The 21,850-nt window shown below is 47.5% G+C and overlaps 2 protein-coding genes, 1 long non-coding RNA gene and 2 pseudogenes across 3 annotated transcripts; 3 read left to right on the top strand and 2 right to left on the bottom strand.

The window, feature by feature from the left end:
• Positions 1 to 128: 128 nt before the first annotated feature.
• Positions 129 to 2,559, top strand: LOC120696883 (cx9C motif-containing protein 4-like). The gene is made up of 4 exons (XM_039979903.1): positions 129 to 310; positions 1,146 to 1,286; positions 2,075 to 2,129; positions 2,278 to 2,559. The coding sequence occupies exons 1-2, from the start codon at positions 225 to 227 to the stop codon at positions 1,249 to 1,251; spliced, it is 192 nt and encodes a 63-aa protein (XP_039835837.1). The 5' UTR covers positions 129 to 224; the 3' UTR covers positions 1,252 to 1,286; positions 2,075 to 2,129; positions 2,278 to 2,559.
• A 975-nt stretch (positions 2,560 to 3,534) lies between these two features.
• Positions 3,535 to 4,787, bottom strand: LOC120696882. Its single transcript, XM_039979902.1, has one exon. The coding sequence runs from the start codon at positions 4,468 to 4,470 to the stop codon at positions 3,955 to 3,957; it is 516 nt and encodes a 171-aa protein (XP_039835836.1). The 5' UTR covers positions 4,471 to 4,787; the 3' UTR covers positions 3,535 to 3,954.
• A 2,429-nt stretch (positions 4,788 to 7,216) lies between these two features.
• Positions 7,217 to 11,657, top strand: LOC120700364 (annotated as a pseudogene).
• Positions 11,658 to 11,808: 151 nt separating this feature from the next.
• LOC120696880 lies at positions 11,809 to 15,963 on the top strand (annotated as a pseudogene).
• A 1,569-nt stretch (positions 15,964 to 17,532) lies between these two features.
• Positions 17,533 to 18,308, bottom strand: LOC120696879. The gene is made up of 2 exons (XR_005684314.1): positions 18,064 to 18,308; positions 17,533 to 17,900 (listed from the first exon to the last, which is right to left on the bottom strand). It is a non-coding gene; the product is annotated as an uncharacterized LOC120696879 (long non-coding RNA).
• Positions 18,309 to 21,850: the final 3,542 nt, after the last annotated feature.

Raw genomic sequence — 21,850 nt, 5'->3', positions numbered from 1 at the left:
AACGCGGGCCTAGGTGGGCCGCCACGAGCTCCTGATATGGGCCGGCCGCCAGTCACATGTGAGCCCAATAGGCCCAGATGCTGCGAGTCTTCTCGAAAACGTCTTCTTGAACAAGCACGGCACGGGTGCGTGTCACAAGTCAGAAGACGGCATCGGGCACGGCCGCCTTGAATTGGTCCGTGCGGCGGCGGCTGCGGGAGGAGGAGGAAGAGGTAGGCGAGGGGATGGCGCAGCCGAGCAAGGAGCCGTGCAAGAAGGAGGCGTGCGACATCCAGGCCTGTCTCTCCAAGAACATGTTCCACTCCAGGAAGTAGGCACCTCTTCCGAAGAATCTGATAGCTTCGTGAGTCCATGGATATTTCTCCATTTAGTTCACATGAATTGGTAGCGGCTTGAGGTATTTGGCCCGGATGCCTGCGCGCTGTTCAGGTTTTAGGAACGGGGAGACCTAGAGAGCAATTGGTTTAAGGGGTTAGGAGTAACAAAGAACTCGTGCTATGGTGGACTTGGTAAATTTGCCCTGCACTCATCATGTTTGGGATTGATGGTGACCACGTTATTGTTAGCAGCTAAGTATGGTTCTCGTCTCAAAGGTATGGGGGATTCTGGGGATAACGTCTTCTTGATGGCCATGGGCACTGCCGCACTGGGCAGCAAGATGTTGCTTGCTTCAGATATTTGCTTGCATGCTCATTCCTGAGTTTGGACCTTTTTCTCCTGTCCTTGTTTTTGGCTGATTCTCGGGACAAAGGGTGGTGTCTGGATTCTAAGTTTCTAACATTTATTTTTGATAATGTGCTATGTTTATCTGTGAGTAGCATTTTCTTAAGAATTTTGTTAGCATCATGCTGTTGCGGAGGAACTTCTCTTTCTATCATTTTATATGCCAAACAGATTGTGCTTGTTCATTTCTGCTCAGATCATGTTTCATAGGTTTCGCCTGTGTATGTTTATATTTCTGCTCGGGTCCTGGATGTTTTTTTGATACCGTCCAGTTTTGACACAAAATCACACATTTAGTAACTGGTGATATCATGCATTTATTCATGAATCATGTTCAATATGAAAATTAAATAAGGATGTATTATATCTTTTGTTTATAATCATGTGCGCTTAATTTCATAGTACTTGTTTTATTTCTACAGGTGTGTGAGAGTTATTCAGTTACTTCAGTCATGTTGTGAGCAGTGTGAGTACAAATCAACACACTGCGGTTCCTTGTCTGGATTACTTAAGAACATTTCAAAGTGAGGAAACAATACCGATACTGCAACAACTAAATAAAAGTAAGTTTGAAGACATTTAGGAATTCTGTGGTTACTAAAGTTTGTTTCTCTTTCAACACTTTCTCACTGGAATTTTAAATTTAAATTTTGATTCTTGTGTTGAGGTTTCTATCTCTTAGTTTTATGCAAACAACAGCACAACAAATTACATTATTACAATGAACTTTTGAGTTATTCTAGTAAATGCTGTCATAATTTATTTTGATCCTGAGAGCACCCCTTTTTATCATCATATGCTTTGTGTATGTCAATATAATAAGGCCATAATTATGAGGTATTCCAAGCATATACTTGATTCTTCCATGGTTCCTCCACACAATCTGCATGGATATCCCTGAACCCTGATCACCAAAGTTTATTGACATATACGGTTGAACGATAAGAACACATACTGAAATCTAAACATTACTTAAGGGAGAAGTTTACAATTTATTAGATGAGATTCTGGCATTCCGCCTTGCATTTATTCTACATGGTCAGATTCATCAAGCATAACTATGCGGCACTTGTTCTTAGATAACTGGATGCCAACTTGACCATATGCTGCCATGTGGGGCCAAGGATAGCTGTAGCCTGGCAAGTCCCACTTTCTTTGCTTTGCACATGAAGGAGAGGAATATCGAGGGATAATGTTCTCTCCATAAGATCTAAAAGTGGAGATTTTTTTTGCTGCTTTTAAAGTTTTGAAATTTTCAATTTTGTAATAACTTTGTTATAACCACCAGATTTTCTGTATCATTTGGAAGTTGAATTTGTGACTCAATTGACATAGATTTTTTCTTTTACAGGTTCTTTACGGTTAGCTTAGGAGTTCCAGGGGGCATCAATCTCTCATGGATTAAGGTATTCTATAATGTGGCAGTTCACATTGCGTTCTGTACTGTTCACCTAAACCTACCGTATTGAGTTTCAGTTTCATGCTATTATAATTATGAGTCACATGCATTGCTAGTTGACTGTGTTAATTTTAAAATATTTCCTCTTCACACAGGATGACTCGGAGGGGCATCAGTAATGCGGCCATCCTCAACCTGAATGATGCTCTGGTTGCTTAGTTGTTCGGTACTAAGTTGAATAGCAGATAAATGTTTGTTTATGATCAATTCCAGCGTCTGTCTACTTGTGGCATCGTTCATACTTGTGCTGTTCTACACATGTAATCCCCATCCTCTTCTTGAATAGCTAAATAAATGAACCCCATGTATACTGTACAATTATCCATACAGAGATATTGTAGTGACCCCCAAAGTTCCTTTTCCCATTTCAATGCTCACCCTTCCATGTTCTGTGGCAAGAAAGTCAAAATCTGGATAAAAACGTCTTGGATGATAATTTGATCTTTCCGGAAGAAACATGGCAAAAGCACGATATCATAAACTTGGGATGTAAGATATGGTGCCAATCAGGAACTCTGTGAGGTCATTCGATTTCAGTATCGAGTTGCCAAGCATCTGTGGCCAGTTCCAGGTTGCTGAGAAATACCAGTACCCTAGTTGAAGCAATTCAGTGGTGTGCTGTACTGCCACGTAAATGAGTAATCGACGAGTATCTCTCTATCTGTAGCCAACAACCTTTTTGCTTGTGAAATGGAACTTCTATTTCTGTGTGATGCAATACCTACCAAGCGAGTGTGTAGACCGGTACGCGATGCGATGACTTCAAGCTGACACGCACTATACATTCTCTACAACTAATCCTTGCTGTCTACCAGGGACCAATCGGTTTGTTGGTGTGTCCTCGACTCCACATGGCCGTTCCTTAACTTGTTTCTCATCTTCGATTCATGTCATAATTCAGTCAGGCATTATGTATGCGCAAGAGGGACCGATAATATTCGGTCCATCCCTTTTTTGTAATGATCGGATTGTATTCATTAAAGCCACTTTTATTCTTCTTTACGATGGATTAGCGACGTCTAAACAGCTGAAAGTTGATGACAAAAGGGTCTGACTAGGAGTGCATTTTGAATTTGCAAAATTGTGGGTTCTCCTTTTTTTGTCATTTTCACTACTGTAGCTGAGTCAGATAGTCTGGATTTCTGGTCAGAAAAGTTAAGCACTTGGATTTGGTGATGTGATTAGCAAACCTAATTTAGATGCGCTTCAGTTTACATTTGCACAGGTCACCTGAATAATTGCGAGCCCGTGACTTCAATTGAGTTGTTAAAATTTGAAACTTTGGGCTGAACTTCGCTTCGCGTAATAATGCTAAATTGGACAAGAGAAATAAATTATATTGCAAGTTTACAAAAGTAGCAAATATTCTCTTATTGTTCCGAAATTTCAAATGGCACACATCTGAAAATTTCAGCCATGAAAGAATTTGACGAAATTGCAAAATCAGCCTGACTGTACAACATTGTTCGATGCAGAATTCTTATAGCTGCCCCGATTCTGCAAGTTCTAGCAGCTAGTCAAAATTAAGCCAAACCCAAGGCACAACCAATCAGGCTCTGAACAGCCACACAGCCAAGATGAACTTCTAACAGAGAAATAAGAACATTCATCACCAAAAAGCCATAGCCACTGAGGGCAGCTGTGAACCAAGTTCTTGGTCCTGTGCTACTGTGCTAGTGAGAGAAACATGTATTGATGAATCGATCGCTCTCGTATATACACCTGATACATCATCATCCATGCACAGTCGAAGACTCGATTTTTCAGCTGCATCAGATCGGCGGCGCCTTCCTCGACGGGGCGGCGCCGGATTTGGGCGCCAGGAACAGCTTCTTGAGCAGCCTCAGCATCATGAGCAGGCCCATCCTACGCCTCCGGACGACGGCGTGCTTCCGCGTCTCGCCGGCGCCTTCGTAGCCGTCGCCATCGAACCAGGACTCTTTCGTCGCCGCCCACGAGGGCGTCCCCTTGGAGAGTGGGCACGGCTGCGCGGCCCGGGCGAGCTCCTCGTTGAAGTCCTCCCACAGCATGTCCATCTTGTCCTCCACGGCGAACCTCGCCGAGCCGTGGTGGTGGCCGTCGTAGCCTCCCAGGTGGTGGTCGCTGCCCGGGGCTTGCTTCTCCGCGGCCGAGAAGCTCCTTCGATGCTCGTGCTCGTGCCCGGCCGTGTCCACAACGCCGCCGGAGACGACGAGCCACGGGGACGCGGAGGCGAAGTGAGGGAAGGGGGCCTTGTTGCCGGTGTTGCAGTGCTCAAACGGGACGGTGGGGAATGTGAACTCTTCCATTGCTGCTGCTGCTGCAGTGCTGCTGTCTCTTCTCTCTCTCTCAAGCTCTGTCTGACTCTATTGAAGTTCGGGTGCAAAGATGTATATGTGGAGAGGTCATGGAGGTTGCAACTTCTTTATCTACCACCTCTGGACATCCCCAGAGATGGAAAGGATTAGAAACAGGGCGGATGTAGGAAGACAGGGAGAGGAAGCGATATGGCTTGTTAATTGTCTGATGAAGTTGAAGTGATGGTTGGCAAATGGGGGTATTATAACATGGTGATGGCGGTTGGTAAGATGCTTGGCTGATGAGATTGCTGTGTCAAGTAATAATGCCAATCAGACAAGCACTAGGAGCAAAATTTAGGGCCCTAGCTGCTTGATGCTTAATAATTACAAGGTCATCATATAGAAATACAGCTAAAGTTGAGGAGCAAAAGATATTAACTGAATGGGGCCCAAGAATGTTGAGACATAACTTTACTTAGCCTGAACATTAGCTGCAACCGCTGGTGCTGAGCAAAATATTTGAAAATAACAAATAAAATTAGTGCAAGCTGCAACTGCTGGACTAACCAATCATTCGGGAATATATCTGGCCAGGTTGCACTTTGTTTGTGATATCCTCAATTGTGACGTTTATCAGCTGCTGGTGGAGGCTTATCACTTGCAAATTTTTTATTTGCAGTTGAGGAACAGTGATGAGGCGATTTGAATGGTTTTGGAGGGAGGAGAGGAAGAGCATAGAAGCTGGCAGGCAGTGCTTTTCAGCTAAAGGTCAGCGCTCCCCGCTCACTTTACTGACAAAAGGGTGGTAATAAAGACAAGTAGGGTTACAGTGAACAGAGTATACGCCTTGCTACGCCTGTTTACTTTTTCTCATTTGTAGAGCTTTCCTTTTCGGCAGCACTCTTTAGTAGAGCAGTCCAGATAGAAATTATTATAAATTGAGATCCAGGATAGTATTAGTCAACAAGATAATATCAAATATACCTATGGAAAATGCACATAGTATTAGCAATGGATATTAGACCACAAAATTGTATAATGACTGACAGAAGGATGCAGTGGTTGCATTTTGGCGACTTGTGAATGAAAGGAGTTGAATGTCTCGGTCCTCTTCATTGTGTAGAGTATGTAATCCTACTAGAAGCCTACAAATTATCTTCATTGCTTGTCTAGTTGGTCTGGTTCCCGCACGGCCACGCCGATGCCCAGTCTTGCCGGCGCTCGCTCGCTCGCTCCTAGTCCTAGCTGGGCGGCCGCGCGTGCAGGCTCTAGGCACCGCCACCGATCCGGGAACGCTTGGCAAGGCCTAGAGCCAGTCCATGAAAAACTGAATGGGTCGAGTTTACATTTTCACATTGAATTCGAAAATTGAGTATTTTGCCTTCTCGAACTTGCAAAACCGGATATATGACCTCTCTGGTGGTTTTCTTAGTGATTTTCCTCCTTTTCTTTTATATTTATTTTGGATGAATCTTTGAAAGTAAATAAAAAAAATCATAAAGCAGAAAATTAAATTTTGTTGGACTCCACATAAGTAGATCTATTCATTGAACAAACTGTATGATATAATTTAGTAAAAATTAAATTTTAATTTTAAATATATAATTTTCTATAATTAATTCATATCTACATATTTCTTGGTCCAATTATGGTGAAATTTTATGGTGAGCTAATAATTGTATTCTTAAGTTGCATTAAAAATTTCATGGTCATTGGATCATTTATTCTTGACAAACTGAAGGGTCTGGTATAGCTTGGAATTAAACTCTCGAATCTATAACTCAGACATACATGATCCAATGAGCATGAAATTTAGACTACAACTCGATCATTTAATTATTAGATCACCATAAAAATTTCAACATAATTGGACGGAGAAAATTATAGATATGAAATAATTATAGAAATATATATCTAAAATTGAAAATACAAATTTTAATAAATTATCATATCATATATTTACTGCATAGACCTACTTATGTGGAGTCCAATAAAATTTGATTTTTCATTTTATGATTTTTTGTGATTTACTATAATTTTTTAAAGATTTATTCAAAATAAACATAAAAGACAGTGAAAAAGCACTAAGAAAAACTAACCAGGCAGGTCATATGTCTGGTTTTGCGAATTCGAGAAGGCAAAATATCCGATTTTTTAGTTTAAGAAGGAAACATAAATTCGATTTATAGTTCATAAAGATAAATAGATGGGCCGCGGCACTAGTCGTCCTAGGCCCAAAGCCGCCCCTCTACGCCAGCGGCCCAGCGCGTCGGTTGCAGCTTTTCCGCCACCCCCCTGTGGCGTGCTTCGAAGCCGCCATGGCCAGCGGCCCGGACAGAGCTCCAGGTTGTTTTGAGTAAAACCCCCTCACCAGTTATACGAAATTTACAAACCCCCTCACCAGGTAGTTGCATCGGATCGCGTTTAATGCAAAAACACCCCTGCTATCTCCCCGCCATCTGAAGTCCCTCCCTTCCCTTTCCTCTCCGGCGACGGCGACACCGTTTCCAACGGACTTGCGCTACTCCTCCGGGTCTTCCTCAACCCTCCACACCATTCCACCGCGTCCGATTCTGGCTCGCCTCCCCCTCCCCCTCCTAGGGCGGCAGCTCATCTCGTCCCCGTCACCCTCCTACCGTGGGCCGCCCTTCGCCGGCTCCACTGCTACTCCTCATCCCGGTACCATCCCTCCCGCCCCGGCCGGGCTTCTGCGCAGAGCTTAGTGCTTGGTGCTGTTACCTAGGGCCTAGGCCCGATGGTTTCCGGCTCGCCGGAGGCGGAGTCTATGGCTCGATTGGTCGGGAAGCCTTGACGCGGCTCCACGCGGAGGAGGCCGTACGTACCGCGGTGGCGCGGCATTGTGGGGAGTGGAGCGTGCACGATGCTTCGCAATGTGTTGCGGTCGGTTGGAGATTAATCTGCATCGGCACCTGATGCTGATTGGGGGAGGCAGAGAATGATTTGGGGGCGATGCAGAACCTTAAGCGATATGGTGCCGGATCGAGAAGAAGAGGATTTCATTTTCATCCATCCATGCTCTGACGAATTCTGCGGGAATTCGCTGCCTAGATCGGGGGAGGTGAAGGTAAGCTTCCCTTCATCGTCAACCCGGGACCCGTGCTGTGCGCGTCCGCCGTCGCCATCTCAGGTAAGTACAAGCCAGGACCCGATGCTTATACAAGTCACTCTAGGTACATGCAGCGTTCATTACACGTTCTTCGATCCAGTAGTCAACAGAATGTTAGGCCTTGTGTTACTCTCACTGTCGCACATTATTAGATGAAATAGCTGAAGCAGTACGTCAGTAAGTCAACTCTGGACCCATCCAAATTACCCAAATGAGGGGGCGGAGGAGTACGTCAGTCAGTCAAGAGAATTCTTCTTTGAACTTTGACTGACAATGATATTTTGATTGTTTTAGTTAGGTATAAAATAGCAGTTGCATGGTTAGATTTGTCAACAAAGCTATTCTGCAAATGATGAATATTTGAAATTACTGTGTTAAATTATTCCAAAACAGAGTGACTTAAAGAATTGACAGCCTTAGCACACACTCACTCTATTTCATGCACCCTGAAGAACAAAACCCAAGGAGGAAGCCATTGCCGAGCGCCAACTGAAGTATCCCAAAAAGTTTTTTTTTCCCATTTGTTGAGCTGGTCAAGATCAGTAGGAGTTAAGGGAGAGGGAAAGAGGCCAAGCGATCAAGTGGAGACCAAGACGCAAGTAGGTTCAATCAGATGACCATGGAAGGGACGAGGAGCTATTGTCTCTGCACCAGCCATGGTTTCTTCCTGCTAGTACTTCTCCCCGGCCTGTTTTTGTTTCACCATGCGCCCATGGCTGCCGCCACCGATGCCCCGCCTCGGCGCCTCCCCTTACACCGGAGGAGGCGCAGGTCATCTTGATAAGTCTCTCGAGCGTCGTGGGTACCAACAGGTGGAACTCCAGCACACCTGTATGCAACTGGACTGGACTTGCCTGCACGCCTTCTGGGTCCGGTTCTTCCTCGGTGGTGACCAACATCACTTTGTCCAACTACGGCATCTCCAACCACTCCGTCTTTGCCTCCATATGCCGTATTTACACCTTGCAGTCCCTTGACCTCTCAAGAAATTCCTTTACCGATTTGGGGGACCTATTCTCCACCTCTTCTTGCCGCATGAAGGAAGGACTGCTGTCCCTTAATCTGACCAGTAACAAGTTATCTCAAAAGCTCAGTGATTTGTCGGGTTTTCCACAGTTGGAGGTTCTTGATTTGTCCTTTAATCTTTTTCCTAGTGAAAATTTGAGCGCATATTTGGGTTCTTTTCCCAGATTGAGGAGCATGAATCTTAGCTCTAATAAATTGAATGGTGATATTCCTCTCAGTATGGCCGGCTCTTTGGCTGAGTTGGTGCTATCTGGTAATCAATTCAGTGGTTCAATTCCTCAAGCTTTGTTTGCTTATGGAAATCTCACGTTGCTGGATCTCAGCCAGAATGATCTGAGTGGTGCCGTCCCAGATGAGTTCAAGAGTCTCCCCAAGCTACAGACTTTGCTCCTTTCTGGAAATGCTTTGAGTGGCAAAATACCAGTGAGTCTGAATGTGACAAGGCTGACTCGGTTTGCATCTAACCAGAACTTATTCTCTGGTTCGATCCCTACCTGGATTACCAAGCATGTCAGAATGTTGGATTTGAGTTATAACTTTCTTAGTGGGAGTATCCCACCAGATTTCCTCTCTCATCCTGGGTTGCAGACCGTTGATCTTACCAGTAACATGCTTGAAGGGAGTATTCCCAACAACTTATCTCAAAGTCTCTTCCAGTTGAGGCTTGGTGGAAACAAGCTTGGTGGGAACATACCAAACTCCATTTGTGATGGCATGAGCTTGGCTTATCTTGAGTTGGATAACAATCAGTTGATGGGAAATATACCTTCACAACTTGCTAAATGCAAACACTTGTCTTTGTTAAGTTTGGTTTCAAATCAGTTACAGGGTCCATTGCCTGATGGAATCAGTAACCTTGAAGAGCTAGTGGTTCTGAAGCTTCAAAACAACTCTCTCAACGGACATATCCCGAATACATTTTCTGCAAGCCTGATCACATTGAATCTTAGTCAGAATTCATTCACTGGGCAGATACCAAGCAGAGTTTTCGAGCTTCAGAAGCTTTCCACCTTGGATTTGCATGGCAACAATATCAGCGGTGGCATTCCAATTTCAATCAGCTCATCTAAGTCTCTAATTGAGCTCAATCTGGGGTATAATGCTCTGACTGGTACCATCCCAACAATGCCTACTACTTTAAGCACTTCTCTTAATCTTAGTCACAACTATCTCAGTGGATCTATTCCTTCAGATCTTGGCTATTTAAGTGAATTAGAAATTCTTGATCTTTCATACAACAAACTGTCTGGTATGGTGCCATCTTCACTGGGGAACATGCAAAGCTTGACACAGCTGGTGCTTTCTTATAATAATCTTTCTGGGTATGTTCCTAGATTCCGTCAAGATGTGGAAATTGGTATTGATGGGAATCCTGATCTTGTAAATGGTATGGTAAACAATAGTGACACTCGTACTACTGGTAAGAGAAAAATGCACAATGTTGTCATCATCATTTTCACTATCGCTGGTGCACTTGTTGGATTATATGTGCTTGCTGTTATCACTATGATGTCGTTATCGAAGAGAATTTATCGTGTCAATGATGAAAGGCGATCTGCTGGGGAGGGTGTTTCTCAAATCATCAATGGCAACCTTGTTATGAACAACCACCAAACCTCTGCAACAGAGTTCATGAAAGCAAAGCCAGATAACTGGCAGATCACACCTTTCCAAGCTCTGAACTTCGAGGTTGCAAATATACTGCAGGAACTAACGGAGGAAAACTTGATTGGCAGCGGTGGCTCAGGGCATGTGTACCGTGTTACATACACCAACCGGAACAACAGGAGCACCGGGGTGGTGGCCGTGAAACAGATACGCAGCATTGGGAGGTTGGATTAGAAGCTGGAGCGTGAGTTTGAGTCTGAGGCGAGCATCCTATGCAACATCCGGCACAACAACATTGTCAAGCTGCTGTGCTGCCTCTCTAGCTCGGAGTCCAAGCTCCTTGTGTACGACTACATGGATAACGGCAGCCTGGACAGATGGCTCCATGGCAGCGTCCTCTGCTCAGGTTACTCTATGGCGAGGACACGGTCTGTGCAGCATGTCCCATTGGACTGGCCGACGAGGCTCATAGTGGCTGTCGGGGCCGCGCAGGGGCTGTGCTACATGCACCACGGCTGTTCACCACCCATCGTTCACCGGGATGTCAAGACGAGCAATATCCTACTGGACTCGGAGTTCCGGGCTAAGGTTGCGGACTTCGGGCTGGCTAGGATGTTGGTGCGGGAAGGGGAGCCCAACACGATGTCTGCAGTGGCAGGATCATTTGGCTACTTGGCTCCCGGTGAGGTTCTCCCTTTTCTTCCTTTTATTTATCATTCGGCAGATATCACACTCATTTTGTCAGATTCTGTACAGTAACTGGAGCAGTAGTTGCTGTGGATATCGCAGGATTGCCGGACCTTATATTGCAATTTTCATGTTTATATGCAGAGTATGCTTACACGAGGAAGGTGAATGAGAAGGTGGATGTCTACAGCTTTGGTGTGGTGCTCTTGGAGCTCACAACCGGCAGGAAGGCCAACGATGGCAGCGAGCTTGGTTGTCTGGCAGACTGGGCTCGGCGCCACTACCAATCAGGGGTGAGCATCCTCGATGTTATAGACAGGAGCATCAGAAATGCAGGATACCCTAGTGAGATTGAGACTGTGTTCAGGCTAGGCGTGCAATGTACCGGCACCTTGCCATTGACACGGTCAACGATGAAGGACGTGCTGCGGGTTTTGCTCAAGTGCTGCGAGCAGACGCTCCGGAAAAGCAGAATGGAGTTTAGCATGGAGTTCTAAGCAGCTCCATTCTTGCTGCCATAGAGGAACAGCTGTCGGTAAAAGATGTCCAACGGCAAAGGAAAGAAGTATCATTGAAGAGAAGAGTGCCTTGTTGAATTGCACTGCCTGCACTCTGAGGATAAAACCTGATATTGCACATTGGGCATATTTTGTTTTGTTTTCAGAACTTGATAGGAGTAGGACATATGTTTCAGTCGAGTTGCAGTAGTAGGCGTGTGAGTATTTTTCAGAACAAAGAATACACCCTACTAGTACATGTTCACAAAAGCTTGACATTGGTCATGGGTAGTTCAACTAAAAGAGCGTAATTTGCCCTAAGAAATAGACAATAAATCATGATCACAGAACTTGTTGCCTACTAATTGAGATAAGCTTGCAACATGTAATTTTCATTTGTTCGTGCAAATGTTTCTGTGGTTTCCTTGCCAAATTAATTTTGTTTCTATGCTTCAAGTTGCTTTATTAGTTTATAACCATCTTGCCGTGTGTTGACTGGCGCTAGTGTTGTGGTCAGTCTCTGGTCGGAGATCGGACCCTGATAGGAGTATCACATCACCGAAGTGTTAAAACTGTCAAAGACTTTTCTAGAGATTGACTTTGCCGTCGTTTGTACACTAGCCTGGATCCGAGCATTTCGACGAGGACTTCACGACCTTCCCAGGAACTTCGCAGCGAACAATAATCTCACACGGCAGGCAATGCAACGCGGAAATTTCCCAGGAAGCTCCTAGCTCAACGTCGCACCATATGCCGAAAGGGACAGTGGCAGCAGCTAGGTTCAGCCCCATAGCAAATTCCCCTCTTCCGTGTACCGGCGTCCACCGCGGCAGGGACACCGTCCAGCAGCACATGGCGACACCGCGACGCGCGTGCGGGGGCCTGCTCGTGCTCGTGCTGCCCTGCTTCCTCCTGCACGGCGCCGCCGCGCAACCGGCCGGCGAAGCGCAGCTGCTCCTCCGGATCAAGCGCGCGTGGGGCGACCTGCCGGCGCTCGCGGCATGGGGCGGCGGCGCGGTCGCGGGCGCGCACTGCGCCTGGCCGTACGTGCGGTGCGACGAGCCGGGCGGGCGCGTCACGGAGCTCGACCTCGCCAGCCTCGACGCCCGGGGCCCCATCCCGGACGCCGTCGGCGGTCTCTCCAGCCTTACGCGCCTCGACGTCTCCAACAACTACCTCGTCGGCGGCTTCTCGACCGCCCTCTACCGGTGCGCATCTCTCCGGTACCTCAATCTGTCCCAGAACTACCTCGGCGGCGAGCTCCCCGCCGACATCGGCCACGGCCTCGGGAAGAACCTGACCGTCCTGGACATGGACGGCAACGAGTTCAATGGCACCATCCCGCCGTCGCTCTCCGGCCTTCGGAGCCTCCGGTATCTCTCACTGTCAAGCAACCACTTCGCCGGCACGATCCCCGCCGAGCTAGGCGAGCTGGCGAACCTTCAGACCTTGTACCTGGCGTACAACATGTTCGACACCGGCCGGCTTCCCGCGTCGTTCGAGAACCTGACCAAGCTGACCGCTGTGTGGGTGGAACAGTGCAACCTCGTCGGCGACTTCCCGAGCTACATGGTAGGGATGCCGGAGTTGCAGATACTGGACCTCGCACGCAACGCGTTCACTGGAAGAATACCCGCGGGGATTTGGAGCCTCAAGAAACTGAAGCTAATGTACGTGTACGGGAATAATCTCACCGGCGACATGGTCGTCGATGACTTCTCCGCAATGAGCTTGACAGCGATCGACGTCTCGGAGAACAAGCTTACTGGAATCATCCCGGAAGGCTTCGGGCTATTGGAGAACCTCAGGTTGTTGAGCCTCTTCCGCAACAATTTCTCTGGTGAGATACCTGTGAGCATTGGCAGGTTGCCATCTCTAGAGAGGCTGCGGTTGCACAGTAACAGGTTCAGTGGCACGCTTCCACCAGAGCTCGGCAAGCACTCACCAGGCTTGATACTAGTAGAGGCTGATGACAACGAGCTCGTCGGCACGATTCCGGAGGGGCTGTGCGACAAAGGCCAGTTCCTGTCGCTCACCGCCTCGCGCAACCGCTTGGACGGCTCAATTCCGCCAGGCCTCGCAAACTGCAGCACTCTGAGCTACTTGAAGCTGGACGACAACCAGCTCTCCGGCAAGGTTCCAGAACGCAGCTTCGATTTGTGCTCTTACAGAATAATCGGCTGGCTGGGAGTCTTCAGAAGACGATGTACATCAACCTTGAGACGTTGCACATAGGGAACAACCGGCTCGGTGGCAGCATTCCTGTGACACCCCGGTCCAGGGTTTAATAGGATTAATAGGATATTCATATCAACAAGTTGCAACTTCTTTTCCGGAAGCCGGTCTCCAAAGAACTCCGAGGTTAAGCGTGCTTGGCCCGGAGAAATTTGGGGATGGGTGACCGACCGGGAATTTCTTCCCGGGTGCGCACGAGTGAGCACAAAGTGTGCAGAAAAGACTGGTGTTGGTTTGTGAGAACAGTCTATGTCCTAGAAAGCAACCAGATGTAAGCGGGCCCGGCCTCGGGGAGGCATGACGTTACAATTCCTCAAGAGGTTCAATGCCGAGAACAACCAATTTTCCGGCGAGATACCGGGGAACCTGGGCAACGGCATGCCGCAGCTGCTGGCACTGAACCTGTCCGGTAACCAAATCTCTGGCTCGATCCCATGGAGCTTCTCGAGGCTTTCGTACCTGGAGCAGATGGACGTGAGCAGGAACCTGCTCACCGGCGAGATACCTCCAGAATTGGGTACCATACCGGCGCTCAACGTCCTAGACCTGTCGTCGAATGAACTCTCCGGCAGTATACCGTCGGCGCTTGCCAAGCTCGAGCTCAGCTCCCTCAACCTCTCGTCCAACCAGCTCAGCGGCCGGGTCCCGGCCGGGCTTGCCATCGCGGCCTACGACAGAAGCTTCGTTGGCAACCCCAACCTCTGCACTGCCCCTGCGACATCTGGCGACCTCGCCGGTGTACGTCCCTGCACTTGTTCCGGAGGCGTCTCGCCTGCGCTCCGCTCCGGCCTCCTCGCCACGGGCGCCGTGCTCCTCCTCATCTTTGGAACGGCCTTCGCCTTCTTTGTCGTCCACGACGTCAGGGCGCGCAGGCGCCTAGCGAAGAAGGCGGATGATTGGAAGATGACGCCTTTCCAAGCTCTGGATTTCAAGGATGCGGCGATTCCCCATGGGCTGAAGGAGGAGAACCTCGTCGGCCATGGCGGCTCAGGGCGCGTGTACCGCGTCACGTACACCAACCGGTACAACGGAAGCACTGGCGTCGTCGCCGTGAAGCAGATACAAAGCTCCGGGCCACTGGACAAGAAGCTGGAGCGCGAGTTCGAATCCGAGGCCGGCATCCTCGGCAACGTCCGGCACAAGAACATCATCAAGCTGCTGTGCTGCCTCTCCGGCGCCGAGTCCAAGCTCCTCGTGTATGACTACATGGACAACGGTAGCCTGGACATGTGGCTCCACGGCCGCGCCCTCCGCGCGGGGCACGCCATGGTGAGGATCAGGTCCTTGGGGCGCGCGCCACTGGACTGGCCCACGAGGCTTGGAGTCGCCATTGGTGCCGCGCAGGGGCTGTGCTACATGCACCACGAGTGCTCACCCCCCATTGTTCACCGAGACATCAAGACAAGCAACATCCTGCTGGACTCGGAGTTCAGGGCGAAGGTCGCCGACTTCGGGCTGGCCAGGCTGCTGGTGCAGGCCGGGGCACCGGAGACGATGTCTGTGATCTCCGGGTCTGTAGGATACATAGCTCCCGGTAAGGATCCTAATCAATTTGGTGCTCCCTAGCTCCCTGTATCGAAATTCGGAATACATACTACTTACTGACAGACTGGCAATTCATTCTTTTCATGTTCAGAGTGTGCTTATTACACGAGGAGGGTGAACGAGAAGATGGATGTCTACAGCTTCGGTGTCGTGCTCCTGGAGCTCACAACCGGTAAGGAGGCTGCCGACGGCGGTGAGCATGGTTGCCTGGCAGAATGGGCTCGGCACCACTACAGGTCGGGGGCGAGCATCACCGATACTATAGACAAGTGTATCAAATATGCAGGGTGCCATGGCGAGATCGAGACCGTGTTCAGGCTAGGAGTGACATGCACCGGCAACTCGCCGTCGTCACGGCCAACTATGAAGGACGTGCTGCAGATGTTGCTCAAGTGTAGCGAGCAGACGCACCGGAAAAGTGAAACGGGTCATAGCCCGGAGTACGAAGCAGCTCCACTCCTGCTGTCGCAGTGAGGCTGCTGGCATGGCACTGGCATCCCAAGAGGCAAGAGTATGGCATATTTCGTCTCAACTCTCAAGAAAGGAACCACACATAGCACAGGGCAATTGCATCATTGTCAAAGGTCAACCGACCGAAATAATCTTGTAAACTATGACCCGATGGTGCATATTGCTGGTACTTTAGCAGAGAATTATGCATCCAAACATTTTACTGCGACCTTCATATCTTCCACTAGGTACAACTTGCCTACCGACGAGTTGCTGTAATGCTTTGTGCAATCAGCGGTTAATAGACGCTATCTTACGCTGTTGTAATTATTTATCTTAGGATCAGACTTTATTCGCTGACTTGTCATGCCATGTATAGCGTGCCACATCAGATTATAGATGAAACTACAGGTAGTTCTGAATAAAAAGCATGAGGACTAAAATGAAAGATCCTAAGATAAATAATTACGAATTAGAAAAAAGCTATCCCACCTTTCTAAGTGTGCATCGATACAAATTTTTGTTCGGAAGAAACCGGCTAAGTCTTATTAAAAAGTTGAGACAAATTTTTTAAAAGATATATACATATACTCAATTTGTTCCAAATTATAGGTTGTTTGACTTTTTTATCCCAAGTTTGACCACTCGTTTTGTTAAAAAAATTACAAATATCACATCTTTTTTTTTGGCTTGCTTTATCAATACATGTTCTTCAAAAAGACTTAAATTTACTATGTTTGTACAAATTTTTTTGAATAGGGATTCTTTTGTTGTGGCTTGCTTTATCAATACAAGTTCTTCAAAATGACTTGAATTTAATTATATTTGCACAAAATTTTTTGAACAAGATGAGTGGTCAAACTTGAGATTGAAAAAGTCAAATGACTTATAATTTGGAACGGAGGGAGTACCTTACAATTACTAATTAGAGGCCATCTAGGATCCTAGGTAGGGATGCAAGTTATATTTATTTTGGATCATTGGGTCGACCCAAAACTTTAATAAAATGAACTAGGATGGCATTGTGCGCAATTAATTTAGGAGGAGAAATGAACTAGGATGGCATGCCATCATATGTATTTAGTTGACCCATAGAACACCATTGGGTACCCACTTGCATCCCTAATCCTAGGTGGATACTTTTTTAAAAAATGGAGATATTCTCAAAAAATCAGAAACATCCGGCCATCAATCCGACAACTCTAATCATAATTGGATATGTTTAGTTTTCCTAATAAATTACTCACCTCTATCATTATGAAAATAGACTACAGTAACCCCTAAATATATATGTATCTAAATTATCCACCTCTGCTATTATTAATAAAATCTAAATTAACCCCTTAATATAATGGTATGGGTGGATAATTTAGATGAAGAGCAGAGGTTACTTTTATTTTTTTAATGTTAATGGCGCGTAACTTTTGTAAGATGTAATAGATCTGATGGATATGATGATTGGTGGCTAGTATCGAATTGATGGCTAGATGTTTCTATTTGTTATTGAAATTTTCGAATTTATCTTTGTTAGCGTGTCCAGTGAGGATTAACATGAAGGCTTCACATGAGTCTTCAATTAGCGATATAAAGTTACTGTTTTATATGTTTTATAAAGATAATCTTACTACTGGGAAGAGTCTACACAAGTTATGGAGTGAACTGCTATTTGTTGGACTTTGACCTCGTCTCTAGCAAAACTGTACTAGGCAAGATCAGAGAGAAGCTGCATTGGGAAAACCGGAACGTACATCTGCGGCGTGGAATATCTGAATAGACAAACCGGAGAGTAGCATTGATTGATGGGATTGCAATCCAGTACGTCCCTATGTAGAATGAATGAAAGTAGGCATGTATTCTTGTATTAAGATTACTCAAAGAAGCGGGAACAGTGAACAGTACTGAAGCAGACGACGATCGAGGTGGAGAAGTCTCGAACTCCCGATTGATTATTTCATGGATATAAACATCTATTACAACAGAAAATGGCACATAAGCAGGGATCAAAATTTGATCCAGTGGCACACAAGGGCCTTGAAGATTTTGGATAATAGCACACATATAAGGAAGATCAAGTCTTTTTGGATAATAGCACACATAAGGGAGTTCGATCAAGTTTTTCTAGTGTCATATGGATCAGAATTAACCCTAATCGTATTATATTGCTGCTCTGTGTCTCTGTTTCACCTATGTTTATTTGCAGCAATGTGACTTCCTCTCGGGATGTCCTTGTGGAGACGGAGGTGTGCTCGTCGGCTGCCTCGACCCTGTAAAGCAGATGCATCAGAAACGTAATTAAATCCTACATGCAAGTCAGCTTAATTACTAGCTAATTCTCACCTATAGGTATGTTTAGCTCTAGCAGCTTGTGAACTACTGAAGAAAAAGGGGGGCCTTGAATTAAGTAAGCACTGTAGCGCTAGTGCTTACCTGCTTGCGCAGGCTCAACATGCATGATGAGAATGATGATGAACACCGCGGCCAAGATCGCCAAGCACCGAAGAGCCAGCAACGAGGGAGGCGCCTTCATTATATATTTTTTTCCTTTTTTTCCTTGTGTGCTGCTCTCGATCTATTTGTGCCTGCACTCAAGCTCGCCTCTTAAATTTGTACTAGCTTGCATTGCTCTCGGCCGGCTGCGCTATTGTATAGCTCGACATACCGGTCGTGTACGTACGTCGACCATGTTAGGTCGGCGGCGGTGAAGGCAGCTGCCGTCTGTCAACGATTCAGGCGTAAGTTGCGCATGTGGACCGTAGAGGAGACGAAGGACTGCGCGCGCGTTTGCGTCGACCTGCTGCTGTTCATCCGATTTGCGTCGATATAGTTTCTCTGGTTCACAAAAATTAGAAATATGCTGTTATCAATTCGACAACTTTAATCATAATAGTCATTAGATATGTTATGTTTTCTAATAAATTACCGTCTCTAGATTATCTAAGTCAAATTTTAAGACTCTTTACCACCCTTGGATATGTGCAGATGTTAAATATAAGAGGTTGAGAAGAAATGCAAGATTTCTAATTAAAGTAATAAATAATGAGCCAAACCGAGTGATGACTGGCTTGACTAGTCTTGATATGGTAATATCGATACTATTCAAGGATAGGATTGGACTGCTATTTCGTTCTTACTCCCTCCATACTTGAAAAAAAGTCGCTTTAGACAGTGACACGGTCTTTAAAACTTAACTTTGACTTTTGGTACAGAAGAGAAAAACTGGGCGGTCGCGTCGCTCCCGACGCAAGCGGCGCAGGCGCCCCCAAACCCTAGCCGCCCCCCCCCACCTTCGGCCTTCCTCTCCCTCGCCGCGCCACCGCCCGAACGGGCTGCCTGGGTGCTTGGGCGGCTATGGTGACGGCGGCGGCGTGGCTCCTTCCCCCTCTCCTCCGGTGGTTGGGCGCGGGCGCGGCCGTCTCGTCCTTCGAAGGGGGATCGCCGGCGCGGCGCTACGCGGTGGCGGCGACGGGAGGCCACGGATCCGGCATCGCCCCGGCCGAATCCGGCGGCTGTGCGGCGGGGGTGCACGCCTGTGTGTGGGGGGGGGGGTGGCGGACGACGCTAGGCGGCGGCGGCTGGCGCGGACTAGGGCGCGAGGTGTTGCTGGCTGCAGGCGGATCTCCATTCGGGCGGCGGCGCGACAGGTGGGCTGCCGGGGCTGGCTGCTGGCGAGCTTGCCTGGCCCCAGCTGGCATGCCCCCCCCCCGGGGCTGGCTGCTGGGCATGGCCGTGGCGGGCCGTGGCTGGTGGCCGCATCCGGGTGCCGCCGCTCTACCGGATCTGGGACATGGTGGCCCGATGATGGTGGGGTCGGGGCGTGCTGCACGCGGGCGATGGGTGCTGCGGTGAGGAGGAGGTGCTCCTCCTCTCCCCTTTGATGGCGATATTGGTCCAACGTCGCCTTGGTGGTGGGGCTGGGGGGCTGGTGCTTGCTGGTGGTGCTTCGTGCTGTGTCGGGCCTCTTCCAGTAGATGCGTTGCGGAGGCGAGGAGGGGCGAACTACTGCCTAGTCCAAGTGTGTGCAACAAGCACGGTGCTAAGTCGGGCGAAAGCCTTCACTGACGATTTTGTCAGTGGCGATGGTGGCGGCGCCCTTGTGGTGCCGTTCTTCCTGCTGGGGGCGCCGCTGTGATGCATCGTGTCCTACTGCATGGGGTCTTCTAGGATGAAAATCCTGTCCATTTATGAACGTGTGATGGCGGCTCCATTGGCGTTGTGTCCTCCTTGGAGGCGCCACATCTAGAGACCCGATTTGGCTAGGCAGTGGTGGTGGTTGGTTGGCGGTGTTGCTTGTGCGCAACGGCTGAGGAGGCGCGACTGGTCCGTGCTGGCAGGGAGGTGCAGAGGGCCCATGGGTGCTGGAGGCCTAGAGTTGGCGTGCATGGTGCGGTGGTGACTCCGGACGGCTGGACGGAGGTGTCACTCTCATAGCAGTTTCAGATATCTGAGTCCTTGGCGGAGGAGTGCAAGGCCCCCACGCAAAGTGGCCAGGATCAGTGGTTTTCATCGGCGCTGCTATGAAAGTGTTCTTCTGTGGCAAACAGGGGGATCGACGATCGTGTGTGTGCGGCTTGAGGGGGATAGTCCCATGGTGGAGGAGTTTGAGTTGCCGCTCCTTGCAGCGGGCCGCGACATTTGGCGTGGCACAGCGTTGATGACGACGGCGCAGTTTCGCGGGTGGCTTCTTTTGGCTCCTCTCCCAGTTTGTGGCGGTGTAGTGTTTTGTTGTGTGTGTTGTTTGCGTGCGTTATTTGTGTGGTGGTGGTGTTTGCTTCGGCGCGTTATGTATAATGTTTCTTCTTCTTATATGATGCGGCAGTGCTCCTGGCTTTTATTTCAAAAAAAACTTTGACTTTTTATTTTTATAAAAATATTTATCGCAAAGTGATATATTTATATTTTTATGAATGTGTTTTTCAAGACAAATCTATTCATATAATTTATATTCCTAATGTTTGACTCAAATCTGGTCAAAACGATTTTATTTTCGAGTATGATGGGAATATTAAACTTGGACGACGTCTCTAGCAAAACTGGAAACAACATCAGAGCACCGAGGCCGGCCCTTTTCTATTAGGCTTTATTATGCACTGTGCATTATTGTACCTGGAGAAGCTCGAATCAGAGTGCAGCACACTGAACATTCCTGAATAATCTATATTAGCCTTTTGCTAACTGCTTGCTGCTCTAATCCGTGTGAAGGAGTGACAGCTTCACACCGAGACCCAAAACTTCAAAGATGATCCGTGTGAGGGAATTGTACATTTACACGTACAAAAGATGGCCTTTTCTCCGGCTTCTCTCCGTCAAACACGGCTTGTATGTCTCTCTCTGATGCAAAAGCAAAGGCGATTTGCAGCCTCGCTTTCGTCTTTGCTGTTGATTATACTGCCCAGCTGGTACGGCCATCCTGCTAATATTTTGGAGGCAGTGTTGGGTCCTGTTTAGTTGAAACACAAATTTTTTTCCGAAAGAATTTTGCTAATTTGAAGTACTAAATGAAGTCTATTTATAAAACTTTTTGTACAAATGGGTTGTAAATCGCGAGACGAATCTAATCATGCTAATTAATTCATGATTAACCCATAATTAGCGGATGGTTACTGTAGCATAACTGTTGCAAATCATATATTAAGTAGGCTCATTAGATTCGTCTCGCGATTTACAGCCCATTCATGTAAAAAGTTTTGTAAATAGACTTCATTTAGTACTCCATGCATATGTCGAAATATTCGATGTAATGTTTTTTGTGTTTACGGGGTTTATGGAGTGGGAACTAAACACGGCGTCAGTCACGAATCACAGTACGTGGCTTGCTCGAATGGCCGGCGATACCGCCGGTGAAAATAATATTCAAATCGATAAACAGTGAAAAAACAGCTCGCTAGCGGTAGAATCCTGCAAACCCGTGTGGCCGTGTGGAAGAAGGGTGAAGTCTCCGTTCAAAGTCTCCTCGTCAAGTGTGTGGACCGACTACTGAGTGAGAAAATGACATCAACAGCTAGCAATAGCCATATTCTCTCCCTTTCCCCCTCCTTTCCTCTTTTTACTGGCAAATTCCCCGAAGACCGTAGCTTGCAAATTCCAGTTTTTAACAAATGCATTTAGCTTAGGTCTCGGGGTTTAGCTACCTGGATCCAGTTTTTAACAAACGGGAACGGGTTTGCTTTGGACTAACCTTTTCAATTCCTGCGTTTGTGTCAGCAATCCCGTTCAC

This window comes from Panicum virgatum, chromosome 3K (assembly GCF_016808335.1).
Source record: "Panicum virgatum strain AP13 chromosome 3K, P.virgatum_v5, whole genome shotgun sequence".
NCBI classification, from domain to species: Eukaryota; Viridiplantae; Streptophyta; class Magnoliopsida; order Poales; family Poaceae; genus Panicum; species Panicum virgatum.
The sequence above is the reverse complement of the archived record's forward strand: the minus strand, read 5'-3'. Positions and strand labels throughout refer to the sequence as shown.

What these genes read in the sequence shown, in the direction of transcription:
- LOC120696883 (XM_039979903.1), top strand. Translation starts at nt 225, where the DNA reads ATGGCGCAGCCGAGCAAGGAGCCGTGCAAGAAGGAGGCGTGCGACATC. An exon ending in AACATGTTCCACTCCAGGAA is followed by an intron (nt 311 to 1,145) that starts GTAGGCACCTCT and finishes TTATTTCTACAG; the next exon opens with GTGTGTGAGAGTTATTCAGT.
- LOC120696882 (XM_039979902.1), bottom strand. Translation starts at nt 4,470, where the DNA reads ATGGAAGAGTTCACATTCCCCACCGTCCCGTTTGAGCACTGCAACACC.